Source organism: Trematomus bernacchii, unplaced genomic scaffold, assembly GCF_902827165.1.
Source record: "Trematomus bernacchii unplaced genomic scaffold, fTreBer1.1, whole genome shotgun sequence".
NCBI classification, from domain to species: Eukaryota; Metazoa; Chordata; class Actinopteri; order Perciformes; family Nototheniidae; genus Trematomus; species Trematomus bernacchii.
Genome location: NW_022987828.1, coordinates 13198300 through 13214885, shown reverse-complemented (window position 1 = coordinate 13214885; position 16586 = coordinate 13198300). Strand labels below are relative to the sequence as shown.

The following is a 16586-nucleotide window of genomic DNA, read 5'->3' as shown; positions in this document are numbered from 1 at the left end:
GCAGCGCTTGCTGTCACTTGATCTGATCTCGCTGCCTGCTAGACACCTCGGCTTCTTCAAAATCACTTTACAGACCTGAGCTGCAACGCAACTCGATTACCAGAGCCATCGACTTCAAGAGTACTGCTGCAAACACCAGGTGGGATAGAAGTTCATGTAGCCTAAAATAAATGTTATTAAAGGCATTGTTTGACAATCTGGGAATTATGCTTTCTTGCTAAGTGATAGATGAGCAATTGTTCTCTTATTGTAGAGCAATTGCCAGCAGGAGGTTTGAAAATACACCCTCCAGCGTTAGTTTACAGTATACAACATACAGAGATTAGACTGCTTTTATAGTTTGCGATTTTATGGGGAGTGACGTACGTGCCATCTGTTTCCCCCTGCTAACAGTAATAATGCTAAGCTAGGCTAAAAGGGCAGTAATCAAACTGGGGACAGTTCATCTATATGCTCCATATTATTTGATATCTCGAATTAGAGTGCAGTAAACATTATTTTATTTTTTAAATTTGTGCACAAACAATTGGTGTTTCAACGGGGCGCTAGCCACATGTTTGATTCCCTTTCATTACACTCGTTTTGCTAAACGAATGGACTCATGACTTGCCCAGAAATCAGATATTTGATATATATATTTAATCTTTTCCTTCTCGTACCAAAACAGTGAATACGCATATTCCCCAAAATGCCAAAGCACTCCTTTAAGAAATGTAATGACCTGTTATTATATTAGAAAAGGTACCATTACCTAAGTCACACATTTTTACTTTTACTCAATAAGATAACTAAGTGATCTAAAGTGGGATTGTTTTTTGAACTTGAGAAATTGGTTATGTGTTTTACAATGTCCAATTTAAACATCATAATGAGAGGTCATACATTTAAGCTACCGACACCCAATTAGTTAGCTGATAAAAAAAGTCCAAAAATATGCTGTCAAATGAAGATGGCTAAAAAATAGGTGGTTCTTATAATGAACAGCACACAAAGTTCAAAACTCCTTCTAATAAATCCAATTCTAATGCCTGGATGACTCTTACTTTGAAATCTGTTGCTGCAGTACATGTGTCACAAATGACATGTTTGTGAGTGCTGACGTGAGGACTGAATCAGCTCTCATGCAGCTTTAATAACGCTGCTTTCAAATTGTACTAGAACATTATCTGATAGATGTTATCTGCTGGCAATGAAAAGCTTTAACAGGAAAAAAACAAGCAGCACAAATCTTAACTTGCTCTCTGTGACACTTATTTCATGCATTGATGCTTCTGCTGTCATACTCTCATCGGGCGCCACAGCTGAAATGTGGGTGCAAGAGGAAATGTCAGAGGAAATGTGGGACTATCAAAGCCAGAGTAAATGTAAGGTGTTCATCAAGTGAGCATGTGAAATAAAACACAAAACTGTTCATAATCATATTCTAATCAAACTGGAGCCTACTTGAGTGACAGCTCGGTGGTTCCAATTCTTCCCATCACGTCCCATGCATGAATACAGGCAGAAGAGGAAGAGGTGGGGGGCCATGCAAACAGAACGGATGAAAAAGAAGAAAAAACAAAAACGAAGCACAAGTAAGAGAGAAGACACTTGATCAGTGGTAAGCGATGAATAAACACATGACAAAATCAATATTCAATAAAAGGCTTCAAATGAAAAGAGATCTGTGTTTGTAAAGCATGAGCAGTGTGACCAAAGCATGCACTGACACGTTGTCAGCAGCAACATGAAGCGGGTTATCTGTTGTTTTAGGTTATCACTCATTAGAAGCTGACACAATAACAGCGAGCTTCAGTCAGTCAGTCTCGAGGTGACATGCGTCGCTTTAAGATTGCCAAGAACAACTTTGACAGCCGCTCCTCGTTAATGATCTCCCCCTTCCCTATTTGGAAACCTGTTGGGGGGGAAAACAGCCATCAAAGTTATTCATGTCAGTCGTTAAGGTCTGTCGCTGCAGCAAGATGTTGGGGCTCCCGCTTTAGTAACACAGCCGATTGTTTACCCGCTCTCATTTACCCAGGCCATGGATCGCCTCAAAGCAATTTGGAGCAAATTGGAGTCACTGAGTTGTTGCAGAGACTGGAAGATTATCCTGGAAGGGGATGGTCATCTTTCATGTTGGCTCACAGCTAATGTGTTCATAATGTTATAAAAGGCTAAATATACACGTGACCCTCTCAGTAAAGCAATAGTAAGACGCTGTAATGTGAAGTGTGGAGATGCAAGAAACTATCAGTCGCAGAATTGTTGATTTCTAATTAAAGGGACCCTATTATGCTTTGTAGGGTTTGCTTTCCTGTAGTGTGTTGTATAGGAGTGCATGTAAATGGTCTGCATCGTAATATCATTAAAGGTGGGGTAGGTAATTTTGGAGAAACCAGCTCGAGTGCGCTAGAATTTGAAAATACACAGCCGGAACAAATCTGCCACTTCCTTACAGAGCCCCTCCTCCAACACACACGAACGTGCACATGACCAATGAGGGCACGAGATAAGTTTGTGCACAGATGGAAGGCTGACAGGCAGGTAGGCCATCCAGTTATTTTAGCCGGGCCGGCTCAGATGATTGGTCGTGCTTTTTACAGTATTACGGCTTCCACAGATGACATTTCTTTATGGATTTTTTGTCAAAGCACTTAAGATATTCATTGCTATCGGGATGTTAAGAGCATTCCATGGAATATAACAAAAAGTGTATCTCGAGCCGGTTTCTCAAACTTCCCTACCCCACGTTTAAGTAACATTTGCGCTTCCATCGGCTAGTGCGCCAACACATTTTACATATAGGCTTAGGGGCGGGACATCACAACAGAGCCGGCCAGCTAACCAATCAGAGCAGACTGGGCTCTGGTTTCAGACAGAGGGTGAAGTATGTATGAGGAAAAAATAGCACCTAAATATTGTTGTTTCAGTGAGTAAACACAATATAGTTTGCCTGATAGCATAACGTCTAAATAGCCAATACATGATATGGGATAAAGCTGATGCATTCTCTTTTATTTGTATTTATATATTTAAAAACTCCAACAATACATACTGCTAACACTTATTTTCTAAGTATCCAAATCCTGATATTGCTTAATGTTCTCTGCGATGCTGTCAACAGCTACCGTGTTGGGCTGGGTGACTTATTATTTCATCACAAAGGCCATATTTCCAGCTCTGACACAATGCCATGGCTGCAATTTTCTTTTGTGCCAGGTACTGTAGCTCCTCACACTAAACCTGATAAGAGAAGTGGTTTGCTGTCTACACTTCTGCCAAGAATAAACTACAATGGGCCTGTGACAGATTGTCCGCTTACTCACTGTTTACTTCTCATTTGCTATAAAGGGATCTTTATCTAGCAGATCATGTGCAAAGCATGATGGATGGCAGTAAGCTCTATAATTGGTGAAAATGAATTGTACAGTATAACATTTTATTTAGCTTTTGTAGGATTTCTCTAGGGTTTTAACAAACTTGTGGCAAAGCTTTCATATTTTCTTTCGTATTAGGGGCGGTAATGTCACAATATGAAGTATTGCACCAGCAAAGGCAGGAAGAGAAGAGTAGCAGAAAATATAGAAAACAATGCAGGTTGCGACAGTTAAAAAAATAAGCTCGGCTAATGTTTCATGGAGGAAAGTAGCCCATTTGCTTTTCAATGCAACTCTGAACCTGAAACTTAGCATAACAGGGCCCCTTTAAGCTCACATTTACTTATTATTGAATTTCGTTTTGTTTGCATGCTAGAAATATCAAATAACACCAGCGTTATCTTTTAAATCACTAAAGCTTGTTGTTTTTCCTTCCTGCTGAGCACTAACTGCTTTTGGTCACCGCTTCACTTTGTCAGCGTTTAGGATGCTGAAGCGCTGAAAGACTAGAAAGGGGACAAAACGCTGGACCTCCAAACACAACTCAGTGCCTGCAGCCCACCGACAAACCACTTATTTTTTGTTTTTTATTGAAGCATCACAACAGCATTTCATATTACGTAGTACTGTGTGTGCAACCGGATAGCCCCTGAGAGCCGACACACACTGTGCTGCTCGCTGTGTGACCGACCACGTCGTTTAATGCTTTCACAGCATTTCACCCAGACACAACAATACACACACATCATGAGACACTGAAGCACACACAGGCACACGATGATGCATTATTCGAATGAAAACCAGCAAGTGCAGGACCCCGAGGCTCCATTTAATCAATGTTTATATGAACATTTCGATCTGATTCAGAAGCTGGGGTTGCACAGTACAGAATATTTTCCATCAGAGGCAGATGGAGATAAATGTACGTACCAGCTAAATATTTAGAACACAGATTTTCTGATATCAGCATACAACACAAAATATATTCTAAAATATTGACGACACAAATGCAGGCAAGCATTATAATGTCACAAATAAACGAATACATGTTTTCATGTTTTTAGCTAGGGGAAATTTAGACTTTTGGCAAACCTAAACACACTTTTTTTCCTCATAAGAATATGGTAACATTTAAATGTATCTAGTAATATTTTCAATCAGACGCAGCTGGAGATATGTACGTACCAGCTAAATATTTTGTACATACATTTTCTCAACACACATAAAATATTTTACCATGAGAGAAAGGTAGTTTCCCTACTCTGTGTATAACATGAATGCATTTGTGAACCATTCATGTTTGGCCTTTTGGCTAGATGAACACAAATCAATCAACAATTTAAATTAACTGATTCCTTAATCAACGAATCACTTAAATGACTAATTATTTCAGTGGGTAAACAGACACGAATAAAGGCAAGCAATGTTATGTCATAAATGAAAAACAAATACATGTTTTCTTCTCTCTGGCTTGAGAAATGTAGACTTTCAGTTTTCATAAGAAAATTGTAAAACTGTAATTTATTTAGTTTAAAATGCCAGTATAAGCTAAGGTTGCATACTAAGGGATAATTTCCATCAGACTCAGCTGGAGATCTAATGTAAGCAATATTATGTCATAAATAAACAACTAATACATGTTTTCTTCCTTTTTGCCTTAGGAAATGCAGCAAACCTCAACACCCTTTTTCTCACAAGTGTGTGTACTGTAATGTATCTAGTCAAAAGTGATGGTAACACAACATTACATTACATTACATGTCACTTGTTAGACGCTTTTATCCAAAGCGACTTACACACTCAATACTGTGGGCAATCCCCACAGGAGCAATTTGGGGTGAAGTGTGTTGCCCAGGGACACAACGACATGCTGACTGCAGTGGGGTTTGAACCTGTGACCCCCTGATCCGAACACCAACGCACAACCCACTGCACCACACGCCATAACAAACAATCAGCTTTAATCCTGACTCGGCCCTTTTGTCAGCTGTCGTTAGGTGTTAATGGTTTTAGGGCATCAGCCGAGCTCTGAACGCCGCCTCTGTTTAATAATGTAACGCTCTTTCCCCAATTAAAATGTGCCAATTATCTCAAGATCCTGTGATAGCTCTCCAGCAAACACTCCTCATTACAGTCGAACATTTATGAATTCACAAACAAGCATATTATTATGTTGCTCATTCCTACCTAATTTTTCCACTGTCACTGTAATAAAACAACAACAACCAGAGAACAGGATCTGATTGTCGCTGTCATCTCGTCATTATTACGTCTGGTTGTGCGCCTGCATGGAAACCTAATAACCTGTCATTCACCTCACAAATGATCCCCTCTCGGACTGAAGATCTGTCTCAATTAGGTTGCAAAACAACTGAGCAGACAGAGCACAAGAAGAACTTCTCCAATGTGTTGGGATAAAACCTTTTTTTTTTTTAAACAGTAATCGTAAAATGCAGTTTGCTATTGACCTCATTTTATGTTGACTTCTTCAAATTGTATTGTATTGAAGTCTAAAGCCCAAAGATATTTTACATTTACAGTGATAAATAAAAAACTATTTTTATTGTATTTAATAAGACATGATTGGCCTTATTGATTAGAAAATGGCTAAACAAATAATCAATTATCAAAATTGTTGCGATCAACTCAATCAGAAAACTTGCTGTTTTAGCTCCATATCAATACATCTGCTTAATATCTCAGAGTAATGCCAGCTCACATTTTCCCAAACTTAAATTCAAATTACTTTTTATGTCTGACCAAAAGTCTGAAAACCATAAAATATTCAGTTTCAATCATCTAAAATAAAGAAAAGCAGCAAATCCTCCCGTCAGAGAAGCTGTAACTAGCAGATATTAGTCATGACATATAAAACTATCAAATACTCGCTCAGCCCAAACTCAGAACTCACCTCGTCCACGTTCTCGAAGGCGTTGATGACGTCGTACGGCAGGCAGGACAGCAGGTCGATAACGAACCAGGTCTTCAGGTAGTTCATGCGGATCAGCTTGGGGTCCGAGATGACCTCGCCGGCGGGGCCCACGAACGTTGTGTGGAAGTTTAAAACGATGTCCACGAGGAAGATGACGTCCACGATGCTGTCCACCACCAGCCAGGTCACGTTGTTCTGCTTGGTCTTGAAGGAGACGTTGTAGGGCACCATGATGGCCGTGTAGAAGGTGAGGATGAGGATGACCCAGTCCCACGTGGTCTTGAAGAGGCAGTAGTGCAGGATGATGTGGGGAGGGGTTTTGGGGGTCTCCTGTTTGTACTGAGGTAGGATTTCTGAGCCAAGCTGCAGTACCTGCCGAAAGACAGTGAGTCAGGAATACTTACAAAAACAGACACGTGACTAAATCCCACCCAATGAAATTCCCTACCTAAAAAATCACTCAAAACCCACCGCATTCAATCACTGGCCATCCCCCCCCTTTTCTGTGTTTGTTTGTCTCTTTATGTATTTTCTTCGTTTTTGTGTTATTCTCTGTCAAAGCGTCATGTCATATAAGTGTCATGTATTATTATTAAATATAAACAGCAGGAGGCAAAAACACTGTTTATATTTTTAAACCTACCAGTCGTGCTATTTAACAGATGCTTTGTTGGTGTCAGGAACCGATATATTGTTATAATTATATATAAATATCTGGACTATTAACAGATGTATGTGCTATTAATATACAGTATTTAGGTGGTGACACTTCATAGAGCTCAGGGGTTCAACACACATATATGGACAGAAGTGTTTATGATATCAAAAAACCTTGGTTCTGGACTAAGTGTTCTTCCTTATTAAACGACTCAAGGCTTTATTGTCATGTGCACGGTAGCTACAGTGTAGATATGGCAATGAAAAACTTAAGTCACAGGCTCCTCCAACAGTGCAACATGAATATATATAGGATATAAAACAGATAACAGTATTTGTTTTACTGGAATCAAGTCATAAATAAAAAATCTCATGTATCCACCGTACCTCAGCTAAGCGGGAGTGCTTGTGGACGTTTTCTCCTTTGTGCACTGTGGGCTGCAGCTGCTGGAGGACTCCTCTGCTGCTGGTGAGCGCTCGAGTCAGTCGGGCAAACTTTCCCCAGCCTGAGGATCAGAAACACAGACAGTATGCACAATATTACGTGATGATTTTTAAGATCGTTTCTGGTATTTTACATTCACTCGAGCTACACGATTTGTGGAAGGAGAGAAAAGACGGTGATGCATCTGTGTCGGTAAATTACCTTAAATGAAGCTTCTTAAAAAGCATGTTCTGTAACTGATCTTGTTTATTTTAAGTGTTAATGTTTAGTAGAGCAGTAATAAGTCTTTAACAAGGACCTGTTTGGGGTTTCTGGGCTGTGAAAATCCATCAAGGTTTTATTTACAAGCTTCTATTCTACTTCACAGCTTTATTTATCAAGGTCATAAATCATATCCCTGCTGATATATATTCATTTTTCTGGTGTATTCAAGTCATTTTAACTGATCCGTAAGGACTTTGATTGTACAAAAAGACCAGGCAACAAATTTAGCATTGCATTCCTGTCACATTTTCATTGCCAGTTTAAAACAAATTATCCAAATCACTTCAGCAAAACCGGAGACATCACTCTTTTCATTCAGTGCATATAGTTCATTTTTCTTTAGGAGTTTAAAGGCAGTTTCCAATTAGCTCAATGATAGTTTTCATTTTTTTGTGTTGTTTGCAATCTTATATACAAATGTCCTTTTCCTTAAAATGTTTGACTAAGCAGGAAATCTGTTATTAAGAAAAAGAGATTGCCTCCATGATTTCAAAAAGACAACAGTCCCAACCTGGTGTATGTGATCTACTGCAGTGTTTGCCTCACTTCAGACCCACTCTCTATTCAGGCAGCACAAACCGGTGCTTGTTAGTTTTGCCTGCAGGCGATGGCCCGTGTAAGAGAGAGTGAGAGAGAGACAGAGAGAGAGAGAGAGAGAGAGTGTGCAACAGCCTCTACAGCAGCTACCTGTTGATGCTGAACTACAATCTCTATTTCATTAAATTCCACATCCTGTTTCTGTCACTGTAGCCTGTTTTTAGTTGTACTGATCCGTGTTCTATTTTGGCAGTCTGCAACACTTTTACAGTCCAGTGAGTCATGTTGTGCTGAAAACCATCATGATGGCTGTGTATTTCACTGAGTGGGTGTTTCCCCCGAGCAGATGCACAATGCACAGGGTTGGATGATGATCGGTGGCCAACAAACTTTACCTCTACCTCTCGTAAATGTAGAAAACATTTTTAAAGGATTGTAGGGGCCATGAAGTGTTCATATAAATGCATTTTACATATTTAAATCCCAATGGAGTAGATATAACTTTCATTGGGAGATTCAGAGAGACAACCTCCTCTGATAAAAGGCATGAAGTTATACAAAGGTATCCTGTGGACTCTCACCTTTAGAGGAATCGTCTTCAATGGGCTGTTTAAAGGCTGTGATGTCACTGAACGTACAAAGAAACAGGACCACCTTTTCTTGTTCGTTTCGTATTGGAGCAATCTTCACAAAAAACCACACCGGCGTCCCTGAAAGTATAAAAAGAACAGAATCAGCTGCATCATCTGCTTATTTTTATATTAGTTTTAATTTTAAATCAACAGGGTTATAGAACATGACAGATTTGGAGAGGTGGAACAAAAATTGACAATAAACAGGAATATACAAACACATGGTTCTTCTCTTAAAACCTGTTAAGCCCCGAGCCTGTTTTTCAGGTTTCAGGCTCGAAAATGACATGCCCAAAACAAATGACTACAACTTCACTTCTAAAAGGGTTATATGAATAATTTCTTTTATCAAAGCAAGGTTACATCTGTGAGTTGGATGTAGAAGTGTCAGAATCAATATAGATTTTTCTCAGTCAGAGTAAATTCAGATGGAACATAGTAAAAAAAGGTAAATTCTTACCTCCGCCTACAAAAAACCCATTACTTATAGTGAAAACCACCCTTGGATGATGGGTTAGTAGACTAAAAGCTTTAGGAATCCAAACTATAACATATAATAAGTACCCTGTATCAAGATTGTGGCAAAACAAGTTAAATTTGACCTTTTTAGAGAGGTTTAGCAAAAAAAGTTCCAGGCGGAATAAGCTTTCGGCACATTTGGGTATATCTGGTTCCATCAGTGCCATTTGACCTTTTTCAGGTACCAGACTATAAAAATGATGTATTACATTGAATTATCACCATAGGTATTCATTCCATTAAAAGAAAAAAAAAGAAAAGAAAAAGAATTAATAAAAAATTAAAACATTTAAAAAAAACTTTTTTTTTTTTTTTTTGTGGAAAAAAAAAAGACCCGCTGACGGGGGCTTTGGGGCTTATTTGTTGCTTTTTGGAATTTCTGAAGAGTGTTTTTGTAGATGTAAAGTCCCAAAGTTCCCTTCAGAGGGAGTTTCTCTCCCCCCGTCCCCCCGTCCCCCCGTCCCCCCGTCCCCCTGCCTGAAACGCCTCCATTGGACTACTTTGTTTACTTTCGTTAAAAGTCACATCACTATGTAACACTCGCACTTCTATTGGCTAGCGCTCCAACACATTGTATACACGTGATATACATTGTATACACGTGATATACATTGTATACACGTGATATACATATGCGGGACATATCTAAGCGGTTGACCAATCACAACAGAGCATGCCAGCTAACCAATCAGAGCAGACTGGGCTCTGGTTTCAGACAGAGGGTGAAAAGAGGTGCTGCAGCACAGGCAGTATGAGAAAAATAAAGAGCTTCACAGTAGAGGCACAAAATACTAATATGAAACCTGAAAATGAGCATAATGGGGCCCCATTAAATAAAAGCTTCAGGGCATGATCTGTACCACACTGCTAGAGGAAATAACAGTGAGTTCACGAACAGTAAAAAATATGATTGCACAGTTTGCAAAGGGACTTTAAAAGCTGCCCGTGTTTTCCTGTAACACCTGCAAGCAGAAGGGGGAGATGGAAACACACACACATCTATATTTATTCAAAAGGAAGGTTTGGCTCTGGACCAATTAGCACATTTCTACAGAGGTAGAAATGTGCTGGGCTTCCTTTGAACTACGTTACAGGAGCTCGGAATACATTTGCATGACAAGAGAGTGGAGGAAAACTTCACATTTTCCTAGTTTCCTCACATATGGCGTTGCGACTTACTGTTCTTTTTATACATCAGTATTTCAAACGAATTAATCTCATAATTCTCGAATGTTAGTCGCACTTTTTCCGTCGTGTCCTTGTCCGTGAGCTCCCCGTACATGAAGCTGGAAGACACAAAGGGATATAACAATTTTAATATTTAATAGGCAACGGCACATTGGACAAGCGTGCCCGCTCTGTAATGTGGCGAGAAATGCTCGAATGAGTGATTATCATATTGTGTTAGCTGTCAAGTGTTCCCTGGATACACTGTGGTACTTTGTTTCCGTTCTTTTGTTTCTTTGATGACACCTTTTCATGTCTTATCTACGTTTTCCTCTAATATTTATCTGTATGCTTTCCCAACAAAAGGATCTGCCATTTATCGAGTTATACTTAAATTGTGCAGACAGTGCTATTTATAGACCTTTATAGACACATATCGCAGAATTATACTGTATTAAATATGAAGTAGAGGTGGGTTAAAACTCAATGAAATGTATCCTGATGGCATAAAAAAATCTAAATTCAGCCCGAAGTCTAATTAGCGAAAGCACCTCTAAAAAACAAATTAGACCTGAAGATGGGTCAAGCATCCATGAGCACATTAAAGCACGGTGCAGAGACATTCATCTCACTTTGCTTGTTACCGCCACCCTCAGTAGCAGCCTGTTCCAGAAGGGTCTAAATATAACTCTGAGTTTGTTATGAAATAAAAAAAGGACGGCTACATTTAATGAGACTACATCCTGACGCTGCACAGGCTCTTCAGACCGTGCTTGATGTAATATCACTGATGAATGTCCTGCCTCTGTTCTAATCTCTGTCTTCGAGCAGGGAGGAATGTGACTTGCTTCAAAGAAAGAGAATAAAAAACCACGATTCTTCAAATGACTTCCTCGTCATGCGCGAACAATTCCCACAGGTTTGTCCCTGTATGTTGACGGGATCCAGTACAGAATGTAAAAAACATATACATAATTGAGAAGAGACAGAGCAGTTGGGGAGGAAAAAACATATTTGATCCACCACACACATCTGCAGCAGAAGAGGAAGAGATATTAGACTTTAACTCTCTGGGGAGATGAGCATACATTTTACGTTTGAGTCATCCTCAGAAACATCAAACATCCACACTCTGAATGTTTTATGGCCTCGTTATCAAACTCATAGAGATGTTTTTTTGACGCTAAGAAGAAAGACCAAATGTTTTCTTGCCTCCTTAAAAATGCAATGGCACCCTCTTGTATTGTTTAACTGAGATAAATGAGCACTCCTACCTATAACCAGTGGATCCAGTATGAGTTTATATTGAATTTGGAGGAGATTTCGGTACTTCACAGAAAAATGGCAAAACATGGTCAACATTTACTACCCATGTTGAAAACGTATCTCTTACAAAATATGATGTGTTGACAGATGCACCGGCTGATAAAGGGAAACATCATGTTACTCTGGCAAAGATTATGATTTTGACCGATTAGTATTTTTCTCTTATAAATTGGATTTGAAAATCCATCATTACATTACATTACATGTCACTTGTTAGATGCTTTTATCCAAAGCGACTTACATACTCAATACTGTGGACAATCCCCACAGGAGCAATTTGGGGTGAAGTGTCTCAGGGACACAACGACATGCTGACTGCAGTGGGGTTTGAACCTGTGACCCCCTGAACCGAAAACCAACACACAACCCACTGTGCCACACGCCTCCCCATCACTGAGATAATTGTAGATAGAAATATGTAGATTTTGTTGTTTTCATTATGCATCTGTGTTTCTACATATTTATTTGTACTATTATTCTTTCATACAAACAGTTTACTGGTTATCTATGTTATTTCAATTTTGTATGATTAACAATCATGATGAGGCTCTGCTGGAAGCGCACACTCATGTCAGATTTCTGTATTATTGCGGTTACTTATAACGTTTTTCAAAAAGACCAAATGATTGCATGGCATAGAGGTGTATTTTAATAATAAAAGTGGTTAATTATACCTATTAAACCTACTTATAAATAACCCACATTCAGTGTTGGAAGAAGATCTTTTACTACCTCAACATGGTACTCAGTAAAAGTACTTAGTTACTGTTCAACATGTTTAGACAGGACAAACAGGTATAACACATAATAATAAACCTTTATCTGAAAGGAACCACAATATATTTCAAAACAGAGGCAGCTTGATTCAAAATCAAAAACTTTGGAGTCTTTAATACTAATTCATTTTAAGGTCTGGAGCTTATTAATAAAATATGATTGTTTTCTGATTGTATTCACTGTCATTGAATGTGCTCTCAAATACAATGTGCATGTTGCCTGTCACTTCCAGTAAATACTACAAGGGCCGATGTGCCTTGCTGCAAAGTAAACTGTCATTTACTGAAGTGTATGGTGATATTTATACATTCAAAACCATATAGAAAAAAGTATAAATATTTTCTTTTGGATCTCAATTACAGTCAATAGAGCTTAAGTATGTTCCCTTCCTCTTACAGACACAAGACTGTGCTCCACACAGCAACCTAAAAATAATCCTAAAATTAATCTTCACACACTCTGTTCAATATTTGTATTGGCAAGTCTTCTGAAGCTTATGCTCGGGGACCCGGGGGTCTAAATCAGTAATAGCCGCAGTGCTGGCTGTGACAAACGCCATCTCCCACAACACAAGAAATCTCCCACGGATCCTGGCAGCACCAACTGTTTCCATGTGATCCTATTAATATAGTGCTTACTGGCATGCTTTTACCAGCACAATAAACAAAATAGACCAGAATTTACTCACTTGAATAGGTATACTACTCATTTTAGATTCCCTTTTATTGCTTTATGTGAGGAGTTTTGGAGAGAGCACCCCGGGACGCTGTAAGCCAGCAGTTTCAGTTTGTTACAACCTGATTACATCACAGATTACATCACAGATTACTGTTTTATTCATCTGGTTTCTTCCTTTGAAATAAATAAAGATTAATGAACTGTCTTACTGAAGTGATGGTATTAACTCTTATTGTGAGTGGTATTCTCGTTATTTTCAGTATAGAATCCCTTATTGTGATTTTAACTTTGGATGATTGCAGAAAATCAGCTCTGTTGCAAACAAACATTTTCAATATTGAAATTATTTTGTTCAGCAAATACATTTCACAAATGAACACCATTATTTTTAGGCTATGAATGAACTACACTTCGTGCCTTCAACGTCACCACTGAGATAAAGATTGACTACTGTTCGGCATTATGACTTTTTTGTAGTCTCATAGCAAAAGCCTTTTTTAAAGGTCCCATGTCATGCTTTTCTGGTTATTACCCGTCCCCTTGTGTGTTATGTAGCTTTTTCTGCATGTAAACGGTCTGCAGAGTGACAAACCCTCAAAGTACACCCTGTAGCGAGTAAAACTCTAACACAGAAAAGACCTGTCTATGCTGCCCCAGAACGCCTCGTTGGGGATTGCTCTTTTTCCATTGTTTACTTCTTGGGTATAGTGACATATTTCGGATATAGTGATGACGTAACTTAACGTAACGGCTCCACAGATTGGTCCATTTGGACCAATTGGTCCATTTGGACCAATCTGCGGAGCCGTTACGTTAAGTTACGTGGAGCCGTTACGTGGAGCCGTTACGTGGAGCCGTTACGTTTGGACCAATCCGCGGACTTCCTCACACACACACACTCGGTGGGACGTTGCGAGGCTCGCTGCTGCGAGGAGCGGGACACTGTGAGCTGGCTCACTGGTGTGGGGTCGGCGAGACAGCGAAACACAGCGGAACTCAGCCTGGGCACACACACAAACTCCCAGCCAGGCTGCGGGTGTGTGTGTGTTTCAGGCTGGGTTTCGCTGTGTCTCGCTGTCTCGCAGACGGCCACTGGGCTCACAGGGAGGGGGGGGGGGGGCAGGAGCTCCAACAAGCCGTTTAGGACAGAGAGTGAATACACATACTATACAGAGATGCTGTATGAGAAACCAATGTGAGTTTGGAAAATTGCACAATATACATTTATTTTTAGTATACCTCAACAATGGAATTATGATCAGTAGAAATGGCCATGATATGGGACCTTTAAGACACTTAAAAGCTTCAACAAAACCCATTCAAAAACCCCATTGACTTCAAAACAAGGGAACAGAAAGAGCTAAAAGAAGTTTACTAATTTCCAATTTTCTGAACATATTCCGGCAGCATTTTGATTTGTTCATCTGCTACTATCATCATAATGCTAAAGAACTGCTAAACGAATAACATCGAAATCAGCTGTATTTTGTGTTTAATGCTCATTATCAAATATCACCATGTCAACACACTGATCTCACATGATGAACATCATAACATCTTAATATCAGCCCTTACATTGCAAACACATTTTGCCCAGCAGCTGATGTATAAGCTCATCATTCAGTCTGCTAATTAATACGGCATTATGCACGAGAATCACATCTGAAAACACTGCAGTTGTGCAATGAGAACTTTCAGCATCATATCCCTTTCTCTTAAAATAAGCCAAAATATTCCATAGAGGATTCAAACCCACAGACATGAAACACGCACTGGCACAGGGAACTTGGAGCAAAGTGAAGAGCTGCACACACCTGCACCCGGTTATCATCCTCGAATAACTCATACCAATTACCTCTAAATAAGGATGCTCCGCCTGGTGTTAAGAAGTGCAAATACAAACACACTCAAAAAGATACAGAGCATTGAAAATGGCCTCTTGGCACACATAAACCTATTGAATTCTCAGAAGAAACCTAACACTGCAGCAAGAGTCTATTTCTATATGTGATACAGGGATCTAAATGAAACTTCCACACAGTGTTTTACTGCAGGCACTTTTAAGATTAAAAAAAACTTGTAGAAAAAGTCATCTTCTATCTGACACTGTTGTATAACTTTAGCAATAGCATGATTATTTAGCTGTGCCAGCCAAGATGAGGCTCATCTAGATTGAAGACAGCTGTAGGTTAGCCAAAACAACTTCTTATAATGCCACTGGCTAATCTTGAACTTATATCGAATACAGCGAAATATAAAAAGGGTTAGTATCGTTCTTTAGAGTTTGGTAAACGTTACTTTATAAGTTGTGTTTTATATGCTCTCTCATTAGTTTCTGTGAACTATAAACATGTGAATATCTTTATGAAACAAGTATCTTACCTCCTTAGCATTTAAAAACTGTGACAGACAGAGCATTGTTCCTACCTGCAGGTGCTGCTTTTCTGCATCACCTCTGCTCTGTGATACCCCGACAGCTTGCAGAAACCATCGTTGCTGTAGACGATGGGCCAGTCTACTATCTGAGCGTTTCCCAGGACAAAGTTGGTATCTGTTTAGAAGTGAACAGGAATGAAGGGTGAATACACTTGAAGGGTTGCAGTATTTCCTAAAAACTCAACAATATCAAAGTAGTTTTGGGTAGGGAAAAGGTTTTTCAATCTAAATCAAAGTCAAAGATTTTGTGGATCTGCAACTAAATAAACATTGCAAGAGTTTTCAAAGAATGACGGGACATAACTAAACAGCAAATATTGGGGCATAAACAAATTAGTGCCTATCTTTGAAAATGTGTTATTGTTGAAAATAATATTTCACAGATTCTTGAGACAAATTCCTCGGTTTCAAAACTAATGATTTAACTTTCCTTCATAGTGCTGAATGTTTATTTAACAAATGTCTTTAAATGCACATTTGCTTTGTAATGTTTCTCTCACACTTCAAAGAGTTTCATTAATGTCCATGATGGTCACATTACACACTCCATATGGAGCACTGGCACACAAATGTAGGCCAAACAGATTTTTTTTGTTATGTAGTAAACATCCGAACATCTGCTACCTGAAGTTTTTTATTAGTATTTCCTTGTTCATTTTTTAAGGAACATCTTGGGATTCTACATTTCCCATGTAGACTGAGAGTAATTTAGCTCGCCGTTTCAGAAGTGTTTGGGAGAAACAAGTGAGTACTTGTGTTTGTGATTAAATAGTCTGAGTTATTGCTGATAGTATGAAGTAATTAGGTATCCATTATTGGACAGTATAGTCTACAAATATTCATAGCCGTGGTCATCG

General features: G+C 39.1%; 1 protein-coding gene across 4 annotated transcripts in view; it reads right to left on the bottom strand.

Moving 5' to 3' along the window:
- kcnh1a (potassium voltage-gated channel, subfamily H (eag-related), member 1a) overlaps nucleotides 1-16586 on the bottom strand; it is a 49646-nt gene that overhangs the window by 25033 nt on the left and 8027 nt on the right. For 2 of the 4 annotated variants that reach the window (XM_034152366.1, XM_034152367.1), the window contains exons 4-8: nucleotides 15721-15844; nucleotides 10525-10631; nucleotides 8776-8904; nucleotides 7336-7454; nucleotides 6271-6663 (exon numbers count right to left, since the gene is read on the bottom strand). In XM_034152366.1, coding sequence (XP_034008257.1) covers nucleotides 6271-6663; nucleotides 7336-7454; nucleotides 8776-8904; nucleotides 10525-10631; nucleotides 15721-15844 — 872 coding nt within the window. Of the gene's footprint in view, nucleotides 1-1443; nucleotides 1471-6270; nucleotides 6664-7335; nucleotides 7455-8775; nucleotides 8905-10524; nucleotides 10632-15720; nucleotides 15845-16586 lie in introns of all 4 variants that reach the window. The other 2 variants (XM_034152370.1, XM_034152369.1) reach the window with 2 other exon arrangements.